Source organism: Megascapheus bottae, chromosome 8, assembly GCF_031878675.1.
Source record: "Megascapheus bottae isolate mThoBot1 chromosome 8, mThoBot2.hap1, whole genome shotgun sequence".
Taxonomy (NCBI): Eukaryota; Metazoa; Chordata; class Mammalia; order Rodentia; family Geomyidae; genus Megascapheus; species Megascapheus bottae.
This window is the reverse complement of record NC_143516.1, coordinates 70,030,294-70,048,576: the sequence shown is the minus strand read 5'-3', so window position 1 is coordinate 70,048,576 and position 18,283 is coordinate 70,030,294. Positions and strand designations below refer to the sequence as shown.

The window sequence follows — 18,283 nt, the reverse complement described above, 5'->3', positions numbered from 1 at the left end:
TTGGTAATATTGCTTTGATAATAGCTATAAAAATAGTTGAGTTTCCTTCCAATGGCCCAGTTCCTTTTATGCCTATTTTAGTAGTAACAGGAAGAAGCGAACAGTCTTGATGAGGTTGGATTGGAATTGCAGCCGCCTTCTTTGTTTTTTATCTGCAGAATGCAAAGACAAGGAAGTTCCAGCCAATCTCCTCCAGCAGACAGCAGCCTGGGCAGCCGAAGGGGACGGCAGCTTCCACAGGTGCCAGTGAGAAGCAGCAGTATAGAACAAGGTATCCCACAGAGACACATCCTTGCCCAAAACTCTTGGCGTGGAGAACCTCCTCCTTTGATACTCCTTTTAAAAAACAAATGAAACATAGAGGGTTTTAATTAGATGTAGATTGATTTTTTTAAAAAATGAACTGTTTTAGAATTTTATGCACAGCATGTGGTTTGGGTAACTCATGGTATGATTGTTGCTGAGCAAATGCTTTTTTCCCAGGATGGTGAAATCCACAAGCAGTTTCAAAGAGTTAAAGGTAAAAGATGAAAATTTAAAATTATCAAGACAGTCCAGAGATGTGACTGGTATGAAGACTTCATGCACACTTTCAAACTTCAAAAACTTAAATACAGTCATATTGAATGCATTAACTAGATTTTTGAATGTTTTTACATGAAAGTGGTGGTTTGGATGTCATTTGTCAATAATCATTTTAAGCAAATAAACATTTTGGGTAGAAGAAAATTTGTGTGTGTGTGTGTGTGTGTGTGTGTGTGTGTATATGTGTGTGTTGATATCTGAGACTGAACTCAAAGCTACTTGAACTAAATTATTTAATAGGTAAAAGCAATGTAAATTATGTGCTCAATTTCTCAGGTCTTCTTAGTATTTTTTAGACACACATTTCTTACTTGAGATTTTAATACTACTGGAATACTTTCTAATTGGAAGTTTTATTATAAAGGAAATGGAGATTTATTTAAAGCACATATTGAAAGTTTTCCTCCCTATGGAGCAACTGAAAGCTTAAGTTTTGAATGCTTTTCAGGCATTATTACTGAAGTAATGTGTACATTCTCTTTCATGTGGAGGATGCTGGGTACATAATCACTTAATTGAACTGTTATATAAAATGTATCAGCATTGTGAAATACCTTAGAAAATCAATTCATTGTTTCATAGCCTTATGGATCATATTACACCTTGCAGAATATTTGATTATAAAATACTTTGTAGGCTTTAAACGTTATTAACTCATTAGTAAGTAGAACTGTGTTGTAAATTCTGGGTTTGTATTTTTTTTAACCTTACATTCTGTTGTATTTCATGCCTTAGTTTTCAGAGTTGTTATAAAGTAATCCATACAGTCAGTCAAGAAAAGTTTTTGTGAAGCTTTTGGGTTTTTTCCTACAATAAGAGTTATTGTTTTAGAATTACCTATTCAATGTGTTTAACAAACTTTCTTTTCTCCTTTCTGGGAACATTTTGAGAAGAAAAATTTAACATTGATGGTATTTAAATTCTATGTATAAGCTAAAATTGATTTATTTACAAATAAAAGCTCCTTTGTAAAGTTAATCCATGAACTCCTGTTGCACAACTGAAAAAAACTTCAAAATTTGGTGTTTACTTATATACTGTGTCACTAATCATCTCAGTATTCAAAAAGTCATGAGCCCTGAATTCTTTGCATTTCCTCCAGTTGCAAGTAAAATGCTGTATGAGTTCAAAGTGTACATGGTTATTAATATAATTTTCACACATGGCTAGATTCTAGCTCTGTTACTGCTATAGAAATAAGAATTGCTCTTATGAAATCAGTTGGATTGTGTATTGGATTTTCAAAGGTCCTATGTTCCACTGTATCTTAGTATTACTATTTATGGTACTCGTATTTACAGTTGTCTTTCAAAGAACTCATCAATTTGAAAGGATTGAAATTGAGGTGGAAGAGGGGGATGACATTGGTGGAATTTAATATAATTGGTTGATATTTAATATAACAAATGTACTAGGAGACCATGTGGGTCATTTGACCTTCTTGAAGTATATGGCATTAAAAGTCACGCAGTTAAGCATTATAAAACTGGCAGCAAGCGTGTACCTCAGTGGTCTTATAAGTGTAATAGATATGGTTACATTATGATGTTAATACATAATGTGGAACTTTTGTAGATAAAAATGACTGTCTACACTATCTTCTTATAAAATATGTTTTCAAAGGGAGACTTCTAATATGATCTATGGGCTTTCTTTCATGTTTATTTCTGTGTATTCATAGTGGATTTCATTTTTCTTAAAGTTATAGCATTATGTTCTTGTTTCTTTCAAATGTATTTCCAAATTTTAATTCTTACATGAAGATTAATGTTGACTGCAGTTTATTTGTACTTCATTAATTCTGGCCTACTTTTGAATTTATTTAATACAGTTGTTAAACAGCCAATTGGTAAGAGCATATATTTCTATATGTTTCTGATGATGATTTAAATTCCTAGATAATGATGTAAAATTTTTGTTGTTGTTGTTGTTCATGGGGCTTGAATTCTGGCCTGGGTGCTATCCCTAAGCTCTTCAGCTCAAGGCTAGTGCTCTATCACTTTGAACCACAATGCCACTTCTGTTTTAATAGACTTTCCTGCGCGAACTGGCTTTGAACCACAATCCTTTGATCTCAGCCTCCTTAGTAGCTAGGATTACAGGCATGAGGCACAAGTACCCACCCAGCACTGATATAATTTCTTATTAATAGCTTTCAAAATAATTTTATTAATACATTTTCTGAAAACAGTTGTCTGTATTATTGTTTTAGGTTTATGACAAGATGGTTTATTGATTTGTTTTCGTGTAAAGGAGGTTGACCTTGTTGTTGTCTTTGTACTATAAAAACAATACCTCCTGTTTTAAAGGCTAGCATATTAAAAGATATGTTAGATGGGTGCTGGTCGCTCATACCTGTAATCCTAGCCACACAGTTGGGTGAGATATGAGAATCATGATCCAAAGCCAACCTGAGCAAGAAAGTCTGTGAGACTCTTATCTCCAACTAAACGCAAAAACATTCCAAAAGTGGAGCTGTGGCTCTAGTTAGAGCAGTAGCCTTTATCACCAAAGCACAGGAACAGGGCCCAGGCCTGAGTTCAAGCCCTAGGACCAGCAAACATATGATAAAAGAGGGAAAAAGATATGTTAATAAACATATTTTAATGTTTATTACATTTTGCAAAGTACTTTAAAGTTTCTTTTTCAAATAGGAAATGTTACCTTGTTTTCTGTATGATGTCTGGTGATGTTGGAATAGACTGAGGAGAAAAGAAAACAAATTGTTACAGTGCAGATTTTGTGATAAAAAGTAGTTGAAGAGTAGTTTGTAACTTAGGTAACTCACAAGAGTGAAAGGTGAAAGCTAGGACTTTTATCAGATTTCTTGTTCTGTATTTCAACAATGTATTCCACCATATCCCTTATATAGAACAAGGCCAGGGGCAACAGTATTGATTGCATAGGAATGTGTATACTTTTAAAACAAATCAGGTGATTTTATCTGTGCTCAGTTGGATGCCGTTTACAGAAGTAGTGAAAGATTAACCACATCCAGTGGTTGTGTGTACTATTTGTAAACATTATAATTGCTTATTAAATACACTGTCTAAAATTCTGAAAATAGTCATCTTCAGAATTCTCTAGGTGAGCCCTGATATCTCAGTGAATACTATGCTAACTCAGGAGGAGTTATGAAATACCCAAAATATTCAAAAAAACTAAGTAACTTTAATGTGGAATACTTTAATAAGTGAATATGACAAGGAAGGAAAAAATTAAAATATTTTTCCATGTAGAAAATGTTACAGGATAGTTTCTATGGGGAAAATAAAATGTGTACTGGTTATAGTAAAAATGGAATTTATTTATTGAAGCTATTTCAACTTGAACAGAATTCCCTTTTACATGGTAAAAGTGTTATAAATATTGAGTACGTTTTTAATACATTTACAATATAAAACTACAAGGGGTTTAAGTTCAAATATTTTACTGAAAATGGTGGTAAAATAGACAATGCTTAAAATGTGAGAAAAATACTACCAAAAAACCTCTTTGAAAGTTAAACATATTAGTTGCCCAATGTTCTCATTTTATTTTAGCTCTTTATCTTTCTGTATTCACTTTTTTTTCTTTGATTAATTTTAGTACCATATTTGAGCCACCCCCATGGCTGATCATGGCAGTTTATCATGTCACTTTATGTGTTATGCATTTTTACTGCTCATGCCATTGTGTTAATTCATATTTCCATGTCTAACTATAAATTTGCTGATTTCTTTCTTTTGTTTCCATCATTATGTGCATTTAATTCATTGAAGAACAAGAAAAATATTACTCTTCCACTAAAGGTAAATATTAGTGTAACTTTTTAACTATTTGCTACTGTTATGTTTCTTTTAGAATATGCAAGTTATATAACTGTATGTTTTGATATAGTGATTAAAATTATCTGGCAGGTCACTTTATTTTTTCCCCTGAATTGATTTTATAGGACACTTTAAACAAATATTGTGTGTAGTTTACCTCAAAGAGGAAATATTAATTTAAGACTAAAATAGCTTCATTTCAAAATTTATTTATTCAGTCTATTGATTAAAACCAAGTCTATAGAAAATAATAATGCATATTATATATTAATATTTATTTTATAATGAAAATACATGGCATATTCTTTGTTTCTTTTCCATTTTGTTGTTCTCATTTCCTGCTCTCATACATAAAGGATTAAGTACTCTCTGTTTAGGATATCTCCTAAAAATTAACGGACAGAAAGTCCCTGGATCTAACATGTGCATGAACCTTAGTGAACTTTCTAAACTCATTCAGGCATCTGGAAGGAAATTATCTAAATGTTGTCCTTCTGAGTTTCAATATTATTCCAGGACCCATAAATTATACCTGAAATACACATGAAAGAAAATCACTCAGGCTGATATATTAATACATTGCTGACCTCCTCCTTTGTATCTTTGGTTACTAATTTTTTCAGTCTTTGCCCATGAGTGTCCAGTAGGCTTCACACTTACCTCAAGTCTGTATATTCCCACATTATTTCTCATTAAATATTTTCATTAACTGATAAGCAGATAATTGAATCTGAGTTTCGAGGTTAATACAGCAATATAATATAATGGTATAATAATATACCATTGATTGGCTGGGAATGTAGCCTAGTAGTAGAGTTCTTGCCTAGCATGCATAATGCCCTGCATTCAATTCCTCAGTATCACATATACAGCAAATGCCAAAAGTGGTGCTGTGGCTCAAGTGACAAGAGTGCTAACCTTGAGAAACCTCAAGGAGAATGCTCAGGCCCTGAGTTCAAGCCCCAGGACTGGCAAAAAAATTAAATATATATACACACACATACCACTGAAATTTAAATTATACCATTGAAATTATAAAGCTGTATGTTTTAATAAAGATATATAAATTCAGAATTTGAAATATTATCGGTTGAGTTAATTTGCAGCCATAATAACCATCAAAGCTAGAACTAAGAATAGAATCATTCCTTATTTATTAATGGGGAATCACAACTTCAAGAAGATGAAGAGCTTTTCCTGTTCATAGCACTGGTTAGTAGTAGACTACCAAGGAGAGTCCTTAGTTTTAACACATATATCCTACTAATTTAATAAAAATGAATCCCAAATACATTTTCTAACTCATAGATTTCCTAGGATATGATACGAACATAAAATGAGAGATATTATTCAAGTATCTGTTTTAGTCTAAATTTGTAAAAGTAAAATTATGACATATTCTTGCACAGTATATGAAATCTTAGGTAATAACAATATACTAATAAAAGTGAAATATCCCATGAGACATGATATTTTGACCCTCAAGTTTTGCAGTGATCTATGAGACTCTTACGATTTTATAATTCAGTTTTCAGAAACAACTTTATTTTCCGTAGTACAGAAGGGCCAATGTACTTGGTCTTAGATTCAGAAGCATTTTGCTAGGTTTAAATGCTAAATTTATTGTGATACTATCCATAGACTTTATATTGGAGATAAAACATAACCCTCAACCATTTATTCAAAAGAAAAATAAACCTTCATTTAGAGCATTATGGCGATATTAACCGAAGCTATAATTTACTTATCGAAACAAAAAAATCATATAAGAAAGTCCGTATGACATATGTGTGCGGTTATGACTTTATTATAGAACATGTCCAACTTCTGTTTCTGTAAAGTCAGTATGTTCTAGCTGCTAAGTGTCATCGCCTTTCCAAATTCTCCTTCAAGACAGAATTCAGATGTATCTCCTTTAACCAGAAATAAATGAACAGGTATACCTAAAGTGCATCTGAAATGACATAAAGCAACAGAATGAGCTGCGTCTTTTCTCCCAGGTTTAAGGAAGCATGATTTAGCTATCACATGTAGCTCTTCAAGCCCAGAAAATGTAGAAATAAAGTCAAGAATTTTTTCATAGTCTTTGGATGATTTGTAGATGAGCTTGTTGTACAACCAATGTTCCCCGCTGGTAAAAACAAAACAGTCTGGCTAGAGTGAGATACTCCATGTCTCAAGAGCCTCTGTTTTCTTTTTTTTTTTTTTCCAACATACATATGTAAATCCTCATAAAGAGAAATGTAAAATGCTTTTTGCGTTAACGGTAGAATTCATGAAGCATTTAGTATATGATGACTCATCCAAGAGCACTTTGCATTTATCTCATTGTATTTTCACCGCAACCTGCCATGTAGCTAATGACACCCTCATTTTCCCAAGAGAAATCTCAGTGTTTTGAGAGTTAAAACTCGGCTCTGGCTCAGTCATACAGTTGGCAAGTGGAAGGATAAGGAACTGGATTCCAGTCTCCCTCCCCAAACCTTGTACTTAACGCTGTTGTTCTCCAAGTCCAGAGCAGTTAGATTCCTTTGTCAAGTACAGCCCTGGAAACAGCATTATAGTAAGAGATGTTTCACAGATGTAGAGTCGGGTGGTTAAAATAACAAGGAAATGGTGAGGAGCTTCTAGAAACTTCTGTAGCCACTGTTCTGCCCTCTGTGCCTTGTTGATGTCATATTCTCCCAGTCAGATCCCCCTCATGGAACAGAATCCCATTTCATTTTCCTTATCTTTCCATGAGGAAGTTAACCTAAGACTGGCTTGCCCTTCAGATTACCCAGGCAACTTGAGGGAAAAAAAAAAGACATTCATGCTGAATTTGAATAGATAAAACAGTATTGATCTAAAGAAGTGAACTGAGGACTTAACAACTAGAATTCAGACAACTTCACTTCCTTTTTAACTCCTTTTATGTTGAAAGCTGAGAGAAGAAGAATCATTGTAGGTTTCACAGACTGCTTTTAGGCCTATTTTCAATTATTCATTCTAAAAGTAAGCCAATTTTTCCCTCTCTGCTACATTTCTTAGACAGTTTTAAAGAGCCCATGAATGTAGTTTGGGGCATCGAAATAATGATTTAAGAAGAACAAAACTGAACCAGAATTAAAATGGCTTCCAGGTGAGAAAAAAATGTTATTGTCATAAGTTTCTTAATTTTTATGCCTTTAGAAAATAGAATTTCAGAAGTGCATTAAAGTTTTGGCTTATGAAAGCAATTTTGAGTCATATCAGAACACATCACACTGTCTTGTCTGCAAATATGAATTTTCTTTGTGATAAAATACGTGTGACTCAGGCACATGGGTAAAGAAAGACAACTGGTGTCTAAGTAATTCATTTATTTCAACAAGGACAAAGAGAATATAGTGTTTTCTTTTCCATTTCACTGATGAAATATATAGTAATCACTGCAACCAGATAGAAGTTAAGGATTGTTTTCTAGACAATTTGATTTTTAAATGATAGATTTCTCTGCCAAATGCTAAAATTACCTGCCCTTCAGCAAAAACATTTCTTTTCAGCTGGTGAGGTCTGAGTAAATGTGAAATTACACAAGATAATTATATGGAACTATGACTTTAAATTTAAGTATAATCAGTATAATGTGAATATATGAATTTTACTAATTTTATGTTCCATTAATTTTCTTGTGAAAATGATATTAACCTATTTCAAAAGAGTGCTACAGTGGAATACTAGAAATAAATTATATATTGACTACTACTGAGCTATGTAAATCAATTTGTGTTTTTTTTAATCCACATCATTGAATCTACATTCATATAGTAACAAGGGTTTTAATTTTACTTACATTTGCTTATTCTTTAGCAAATAACAAAATGGGCCAGGTGAATCGTTTCTTGTTGTTGTTAAGATTTCAAGAAGTTGAGGATGCCAGCTTTGTGAGAAAGTGCTCACTGAACATGCAGAAGACCCTGGGTTCTATTCTTGATGCATGTGTATGGACACACACACACACACACACACACACACACACACACACACAAACTCTCATGCACACATACACACAGCACACCAAAGACTACCTGAGTGCAAGTTAATGCATCCCCCAAGGTATCACCTTTTAAAAACACCTAGGAATATTTATGAATAGTTGTGTAGAGCTTCTTTTTAGTTAAAAAAAATAGTAACTTTGTACATCTTTCTCATCTCTCCAACTCTGTGTCTCAGTCCCTTGGTCCCTCTCTGTTTCTGTCAGTCGCTCCCCACTCCTCCTCCTCCATCTTCTTTTCCTTTCCTCAAAAACTCAGGTGTCATTTAAGCTGTGTCCTTTTACTCATTGTGCCCAAGCCCTGGTAGAACAATTCAGAAAAAGTGGTTTTGACCCCTGCTTACTCATGTGACCTTACTTGAAGTTGCATCATTGTATCATAGTATACTAGCTGGTTGCATTCCAGGTATTTATCAATCCCAAACTTACATGATTCACCCAGTTAGGGGAGTTCAGCATTTCCCCTGTTGTTGGAGCTGTAGGAGAGGGCAAGGGAAGGCACATCATTTTCCCCTGTGGACAGCCTCCTTGATTTATTTTCTATAAAATTGTATTTTCTCTCCAAATATTGTAACTTAGGAAGAATCTATTATAGCAAAGTTATAGCACATCAGACTTTTTGTTGTCATGTGTTAATGGAATAATTAAAATGATAGAAAATCCTATCGTTTGGGGTAAACATGATCCTCTTAATGACTGGTTTTGCTAGTCTCTCCTTCCCTCCCCCCAACCCCCCATTTCCCCTCCCCTACCAAATTCTAATTACATAGAGTGTACTAAGAGCTCCTCCTAAAGGAGACAGTGCTCCTTCCTACTACCTACATATGTTTTGAATTTTTTTGCCTGTGTAACACGTAAGAGTAAAGACAAATGTTTCCGCAAGGGACTGGCTGTCTTACCTGGCCAGGACAGGCATTTCCTGCATTACTGTGAGTCTCTGTGATTTTAATCCTGAGAAATGACACCCCTGATCAGACATGCTGAACAGTGTTTTATTTAGTAGAAATGAGCAAGATATTGTCTTTGTTTGGCCGCAGTGAGATTTGAGTAATTTGTACAAATACCCTCTTTTACCTGTGCCAAAGTTCCATTTCAATGGTCCATCCATAAAAAAGAAAGTATTTTCTTTAACAATTACCTGAAACCAATATGGTGGTTTTCACTTAACAAGTGTTAATGTTGCCTTTTGTGTTTCTTATGCTGGGTAAATACTATCATTGTTTATATTATCATTGCATCTGGGAGAATGATACAGACTCAAAGAAAACTATCTGAAATGTTTTCATGCTTGCAAATCAAAATGAATTTACTTTAGAAAAAAAGTGACCCAGGACTCAAACATTTGTACATAGTGGTAATATTTCAGATATTTGAAGCTGGGTGCTGGTGGCTCATGCATATAATCCTAGCTACTCAGGAGGCTGAGATCTGAGGCTGAGGATCTGAGGCAGTTCAAAGCCAATGCAGGCAGGAAAGTCCAGGAGACACTCATCTCCAATGAGCTACTCAGAAAAAGCCTAAAGTGGCACTGTGGCTGAAGTGGTAGAAAACTAGCCTTAAGCAAAAGCTCAGAGACAGAGCCCAGGCCTAGAGTTCAGGCCCCTGGACTGGGGGCTTAGCAGTGGATCACACCTATAATCCTAGCTACTCAGAAGGCTACTCTGAGCATTACTGTTCAACGCCTGCCCAGGCACTAAAGTCCCTGAGACTCTTATCTCCAGTTAACCACTAGAAAACCAGAAGTGGCACTGTGTCTCAAGGGGTGGTGTGGTAGCCTTGAGCTGAAGAGCTCAAGGACAGCAACCAGGCCCAGTGTTCAAGCCCCATGACTGACAACAACAACAACAACAAAATTTGATGTTTGTGTTAAGTGTGTGTTGTTGGGGCAGAAGTTGTGTATTACATGAAAACTTACATAAATCCCCAAATGAGGATGAATATTGAAGGAATTAGCTTATTTTTAATTTAAAAACTTGATAGAAATTATAATATAAAATACAGTGGGTTAAATTTTTCCTTAATGACTATGGTTTGAGTAAATTGGTAAATTTAAAATATTGTTGTGAACTAGGTAACACTAAAAGACAAGTTCACAGTAGTTTTCCATTTTTACAAATGTGAAAAAGTATAAACATTAATAATAACCTATTGAAAAAAGATGCACAAAATGGAAGATTCTTTGTGCAATGAATGAGGAACCAAATTAAATTAAAAAACATTAATAAAACAAAAAGTAAAAATTTCTGTACAGAGGGCTCTATCAAGAATCACTTGATATCAAGAATCATTGGTAGCTGATGAAAGCTCTAGGACTGTATTTCTGTAGTTTAGGCCTTGTTGATTACCATTGTTATGGGTTTACTATTTTGCCACAGCTTCCAACTAATTAAAGCATATTTATCACTAGTAACAATTGTTAAAACACTCATGATGTCTCATACCAGAGTCAAATACCACAAACACCTTACCAGTTCACTATTAATTTGTCTTTATATTTAGCCTCCATGGAGTTTGATTATGATTTTTCATCTTGTATTGCTTTCTTACCTCCACACCATAGTTTCTTGTATTTGATTTTCCACTCCCATACAGTTCTTAAAATATTTCTTCAAAGAATGAAGTTTAAGACTCTTTGTGTGGCTTCTCTCATGGACCTCATTCAACCGGGTAACTTTCATATAGGAGGTAACTCATTGCTTCTCTTGATCTGATGCTTTAGAGAAAGTCTCTGAATGGCAAATTCAATCCCATACCTCACTATATTGCCACAATTCAAGGAAGCAGAAACTTATATTTTTCTGTTCATAGAATATGGTTGCCCCTCTCACTAGCCAGATAGACTAAATTGTCCAGTTATTTTATATCATACTTGACTCATTTGACTCATGTATTAACTGTTTAAAAAATCCAATGGTCATAATCATTTTACTGCCACATGCTTAATAAGATGGAAACAATATCATTTATCTTCTTTTTATAATATTATTTCACAGGAATGTAATATATGCATATATGCATATGTATTATATATCATATATATGATTTTATAGACTTTATTCATCAGTATTTACTATATAGATTCTTTCTCCTTACAAACACAATATTTGATATTTCCAATTCATATAAACTTTAAAATGTGGTAGAAAAACAAGAAACATTGTGTATATGTATGCTGGTATCAGAGATTGAACACAAGTTCTTATGCTCTCTCTTTTCTTTTTACTCATATCTGGTCATCTGCCCTTTAAACCAGGCCTCCAGTCCAGTTTCTTGCTGGCTACATGGAGATAGTGCCTTTCCTAGCTGGCTTTAAAACTCACTTCTCAATTCTCACCCTCCTGAGTAGCTAGGATCACAGATGTAAACCTGGCTAGATAAAAGGGCTTTTTGAGATCAGAGAAAATTTGTTTTTAAGTTAAATCATTATATATATGTATATATATATACACGCTTAATGTTCAGATTATAATGGCAATTAATTATAACTAGGTATAGCATTTTTTTTGGTCAATCATGGGGCATGAAGTCTGGGTCTGTCCACTGTCCCAGAGCTCTTCAGCTCAAGACTATCACCCCTACTGCTTGAGCCACAGCGCCATTTCCTATTTACGATATTTTTAAGCAAATTACAAATGCCTAGAAAAATCCAAGCAGTTTCCCAAATAAACACTTTGTCTGTAGAGGATAAACTACAGCCTTAGGCTTTTCCAAAAATAATATTTTTTTCACTCACAAGCCTTTTAATAATACTATTAAAATATGTATTGAAAGTATGCAAATGAGTTTAGCTTTTTCATAGTTTTGCCAAGAATCATCCATCTTTGATCATGGATATAAAATGAATCTATTTATAGGCTAAAATCATTTGCAGGTTTTCTCCAGGTTAGGAATTCTCACCACTGCATGTGACATGAAAAGTGAAATAGCTTTCTTAAGCTGTCTTTTTAGCACAATATAACTTCCATTCAAAAATTATAACAAATTTCTCTTTTGTTCCTAGATGGTCCAATTAGAATTCTCTTTGGTGAATTTTTGAAGACACAAAAATGATTTCACAGCTGTGATTTTCATTGTAAAAATTAGTTCCTGCCTATTACTACCTTATTTTTTTGTCAGCTGTGGGACTTGAACTCTGGACCTGAGCTCTTAGCTCAAGCTGGTGCTCTACCACCATTTCCTGTATTTCCTTAATTGTAACTCAGGTATATTTTTGACACATGTAGATTCCTCTGAAAATTATGTCGGATTAGAAATGAAAATGAATGTAAGTTGGAATGAGAAAAGGGACTTTATTAAATATGTTTTAGTAAATTAATACGGTTTATAAAGCACAATTCAATATAAGGCTTTTCTTTCAGAGAAATATGTTGACCTTTCAAATTCCTTGAGAGGCATTTTTATAATTTTCAGTCAATTACATCTGAGGAGCTAGGCGAGACAAATTGTTGAGATCATTCTAGCTTTTATTAAAGTTGAAGTGTATTATAAGAAATATTCTGGAATTTTAGAAACCAAATGAAAATACATTACTAAAGAAAATGAAAAGAATTATAAAGTTTCACTCTGTAACAGTTATGAAACTTAAGAACTTAAAAACCAATCTTTCACAAAATATTTTAATAATTTTGTTAGCTTATAATGCTACCAACTTTCAAACTGTTCCTTAATATGAATTTAATGTGAGCATTTGGGAGATACTGGAAAATGTTTTCTATTTATTTTATCTATTATTTTGTTAGAATTGAAATAGACAAAAAGTTTAAAAACTTAACTGATAATCATGGTTTACAAAGTAAAAAATAATTTTCTGATCTGAGTTTTCTCTGGGGCCTGGTTAATTTTACTTATAGTGACATAATTGGGGAATTTAATTCATATTTGATGAATAACCTTTTATGTTAATAATGTAAATTAATAGAACCATATAATAATGTCATTATCTTTCACAATATACAACTGAGAAATTAAATGGAAAACAACCAAATTCTCTAAACAAAATTCAAGAACTTCAACTATCACACTGAAGTGCTCCAGTACTTATGAAACAATGTTATTGAAGCATTGTAACTTGTATAAAAAGTTTTTTCAGGTTAAGCACTAAATACATGTTTTCCAGAAATAATGAGATCTCAAAAATGTATGCAATATTGTATAATAATAGAAATAATAAGTTGTTTGTATTTTGCTTCTATTTTTTGATTTCATGAGCAATAAATAAGAGCAACCATTTCACTTTTGATGGGAATCAAGAGGATCCAGCTTGACTTCACTGATAATATTAATTTGGAGACTTTTTTCCTCTGATTTTGACAATTAAAATACATCATTTTCAGCTGATCACATGATTCATGCCTGTAACCCTGGCTCCCAGAAGGCTGAGATCTGAGGATTACAGTTTAAAGGAAGCCTGGGCAGACAAATTCAAGATGGTTCTTATTTCCAATTAACCACCAAAAATCCAAACGTAGAACTGTGGCTTACAAGTCCACCCTTAAATGAAAAAGCTAAGCAAGATGGTAAGGCCTTGAGTTTAAGCCTCAGTACTATGGGCACACATACACGCACACACACAAACACAGATGCACTCACATACCCCCCCACAATACATCAAATTATTTACACAATGTCCCCATCAAATTCTTTAAAAATAAATTTAGTATACAATTTCCTTTACTACATGAGTGAAGTTAATTTAAAATATTTTTCAGATAAATCATATTTAGGAATTACTTTCTTCTTATAATTTAGTTTTGAGTGTTGCAAGTTCAAGATTTAAATGCAACTGTATCATAAACAAATAATCCTCTTAGGGACGTAAGACATTGTCTTGGCAAGGTTTGATCACTGGAACCATTTTTTTTTTTTGCCAGTCACGGGCCTTGAGCACTGTCCTTGGGGTTTCTCAAAGCTAGAACTCTCCCACTGGAGCCACAGCACCACTTCTGGCTTTTTTCTATATATGTGGTACGGAAGAATAGATCTTGAGTCTTCGTGCATGCTAAACAAGCACTCTACCACTGGGCCAAACTCCCAGCACAACTGGAACCATTTTAAAGCTGCTTTAAGTGAGCTGCTCTGAGGAACTAATCCTGAGATTGGATCATCAACTCTGAAGTACTACAGGTGCTTAGCCTGACACAGTGGCTCATGCCTTTTACCCTTGCTACTCAGGAAGCTGAAATATGAGGATCAAGGTTCAAAACCAACCCAGGCTCAAAATCTGTGAAAGTTATCTCCAATTAAGCAGCAAAAAGTGGGAAGTGGAGGTATGATATAGTGGCAGAACACGAGCCTCGAGTAAAATAGCCCAGTGAAAACACCAAGCCTTGAGTTCAAGTCCCAATACCAGCATACACACACACACACACACTCACACACAGACTACAAATCATAAAAGTGAACTAAAATCTGTGAACTAATAAAACTGTTTTTTCATTCTTAAAGTTGTGATCATTTGGTGAGCACACTTAAACTAACATTTAAATGTTAATTTATAAGGGAGAATTTCTAAATTGTGTTGCTTTAAGTATAGAATGTAATTGATTATAAAATACGTTGCTTCTTCAAAGCTCACTGCAAATGGCTGAGCAGGTGCCCGAGGTAATGTGCCATTGAAATGAGACAGGAGCAGATAGGACTCATGTTTATATTGCATATGGCTTCCTGCAGAGATAACATATTCTAACAACTTTTTTCACCTCTCAGTTGTTCTTCTATAGTATCTGTACTGCCCCTTGACTCTTGCTATGTTAATGAATTCAGGACTGCTGTGCGTTCAGCTCTTCACTGAACCATCTTTCTGTCATAATGATAGTCACCATGTATTGTCTCTGAAGTAAAACAAGTGTGTGTCATTGCTTTAAACTCATGCAGCTACGATGCAAGAAATGGACTGTGTCTCTGTCTAACTCACTGAATTGAGCAGTGTAAAACTTTTAATAACATAGTATTGGTATGAATAAAAGTTTGAAAATACTCTGTACTTGACATGATAAGATTTATTTAGATACTTATTTTTAATGGTAATGAAACAATGGCAGCATTGTTTAGGAAGAATGATAGTCCACATTTATGCACTTTATAATAGAAAATTTTGTCAATTTCTTTATAGGCTCCTTGTAAGGGATAAAATCAGAAGTAGTCAATCAGACGTATTAACATGGACGTAAACATTTTAACGAAGGTTGCTAGTTTTCCCATTCACTCCTTGTATTACACACATCAACCCACCACTATCTTAAAAATAAACCTTTAGCTGGGCACCACTTGCTCCCACCTGTAATCCTAACAACTTAGGAAGCTGAGATCTGAGGACCTAAGTTTAAAGTCAGCTCAGTCAGGAAAGTATGTGAGACTCCTTATGTCCAGTAGGACTACCATAAAAAGCCAGAAGTGGCACTGTGGCTCAAGTGATAGAATTCTTGCTTTGAGCAGAAGAAGCACAGGGACAGAGCCCAAGCCCTGAATTCAAGCTTCAGGGCTGCCACAGAGAAAAATAAATAAAAATAAAGTTGAAAAATAAACCTTAATATTTGTTTTGTAGCTTGAGTAGTCTGGGAACTTGACAGTAAATAAATACACAGATGTGAGCTGTCTATAACTAATACCTTTTATCCCTTTGAACTTGAGACGGAATTTTGCTGGGTACAGTGGCTCACGCCTGCAATCCTAGCTTCTCAGGAGGCTGAGATCTGAGGATCAAGGTTCAAAGGCAGCCCGAGTACTAAAGGACCTGAGACTCTTACCTCAAATTAACCTCTAGAAAATGGGAAGTAGAGCTTGGCTCAGGGTAGGGTGGTAGTCTTTAGCTGAAGAGCTCAAGGACAGCACCCAGGTCCAGTTCAAGCCCCATCAACCCCCCCCAAAAAAACCCCAGAATTTTAAAGCCATATGGTTTATAATGAAATCCAGTTTAAGTCATACCTTACTGAAGACTATGGTTTTCCTAAACAGCCGTACTTGCTTTTTTAGGAGATACATAAAGGCTTAGAAGGGATGTATTTCTTTACATATCATTATTTAAAAGAGGTAAACTAATATATCTTATTTTCAGGACTTAGGAATTTTATACTATTGTTCATACAGAACTATGAAAAAAGAAAAAGATAATGTTTTATCCAAGGGCATGTATGGCACTGGAAAAATGCTGTCAGAAGCTACTGGTAGATTAATGATTTAATTACAATGTCTCCAGAAAGCATGATTTCCAAGTAAACAAGTTTTAGGTGATACTGCTAGCTGAGGATGGTTTGTGCATGCAGTTAAACATGTGCATAGATGTGTTATGTGTACAGTATGCAAATTGGTTTTCTCTATTGCATAGAATCAACAACCAGTTGAATTTCTTGACAACACCTTGGGACAGTTAAATTTGGTCTTACATAATCAGTTGTAAAGGGATTTGAAATTACAGAAATAGCATATTGATCATTTGTTACTAACATTTGTGTTCACCCATTCTATGTAGTTTAAAACATGCTCATCTGACATTAATCGTGACTATCACTGTATAGTTTGCATTTTGCTTGTTTTATTAATCACATGGTATTTTTGAACCTTGTTCAAAAACATTGAAATTTTATACCATTCAGTTCCTGAAGGCTGCTTCCCATGTTTTAATAGGCTTCCATTGTGTGTTTTTGCAGCAAGCTTAGTAGTGGAGGAGCGAACAAGACAGATGAAAATGAAAGTGCATCGATTTAAGCAGACAACAGGGTCTGGTTCTAGTCAAGAACTCGATCGTGAGCAATATTCCAAGGTAAAATCAGAAGTGTCCAACGCATAGCCCCCTCTTTCCAATCACATAACATGTGTGGAGCAGGCAGGATTCAGCAAGGCTTGAAAGCTAAGGGACGTGATCACTGAATAATAACCTTGTGTTGTATGAGCTACCAAATCCCGAAACACCCTCTCTTACCTCTTGTTATTTTCATACCTCACACCTATTAAAAGATGTCTAAGGAACTTGAATTTGCCTTTCTCTCAAAAATGTATAGAATTGATATTAAAGTTGATAGTAGTTAAATTCACAGATGTAAGCAGAATATATGAAGGCATTAATTACCTGAATGCCACTGAAGTAGTGCATGTAAAATATCATAATACATATGCATAGTCTTAAATATTATTTGGGGTTCATGTTGACTATTGGGACTTGTTAATGAAAAAAAGTCATATTATTTGATAGTTTTTATATGTCTGACTTTGGTAAGAAAAGTAACTTAATTTCAAACTCTTAGAAACTGAAAGTCACACAATTTCAAAAGCTAATTAGCACCTAATATTTCAATATTAATCTGTAGAAAAACACTGAGGAGTTTATAAATTGCTATCTAATACATTTAATTAAAATACCATGGAATTTTACACTTCATTGGATAATTTTGAATGTATTGTCTTTAAGTCTTTTTTGTATGTTCTCCCTTTGCTTATTGATTTCTTTTTTTGATATTTATATGTATTACCTCTAATTCATTTTTAATATTTGCTTTTGCATTTCATTTTTATCTTTAAGTAATTGTCCAAGTAGGTGTCAATTCAATATGTCAATTTATGAGTAAAATTACATCTTGATCAGTGTTACTCTTTTCATTACCCTCTCTCATTTTTATATTTTTAGTTCCATAAGGTTTTTTTTTAAATTTTTTGACAGGGTGATGTATAGAGGGGTTACAGTTACATTCATAGGAAGTGAGTATGTTACTTCTTGAACATTGTTATCCCTTTCTATGTTTTTCTCCCACTTTCCCTCCCCCCCACCCTTTCTGAGGTTGTAAAGTTCATTTCCAAAATATTGTCTAGTGAATCTTATTTTTACAATACTGCAAAAATGGCAGAAATCATTACAGGCCTACCTTTGTTATTTAGTCCTTGA

The 18,283-nt window shown here is 34.1% G+C and overlaps 1 protein-coding gene across 33 annotated transcripts in view; it reads left to right on the top strand.

Moving 5' to 3' along the window:
- The window catches only part of Rims1 (regulating synaptic membrane exocytosis 1), a 492,115-nt gene that overhangs the window by 383,871 nt on the left and 89,961 nt on the right, over positions 1-18,283 (top strand). For 25 of the 33 annotated variants that reach the window (XM_090338562.1, XM_090338560.1, XM_090338558.1 and 22 more), the window contains 2 exons: positions 159-271; positions 17,055-17,167. In XM_090338562.1, coding sequence (XP_090194688.1) covers positions 159-271; positions 17,055-17,167 — 226 coding nt within the window. Of the gene's footprint in view, positions 1-158; positions 272-4,346; positions 4,377-17,054; positions 17,168-18,283 lie in introns of all 33 variants that reach the window. The other 8 variants (XM_090338585.1, XM_090338584.1, XM_090338583.1 and 5 more) reach the window with 2 other exon arrangements.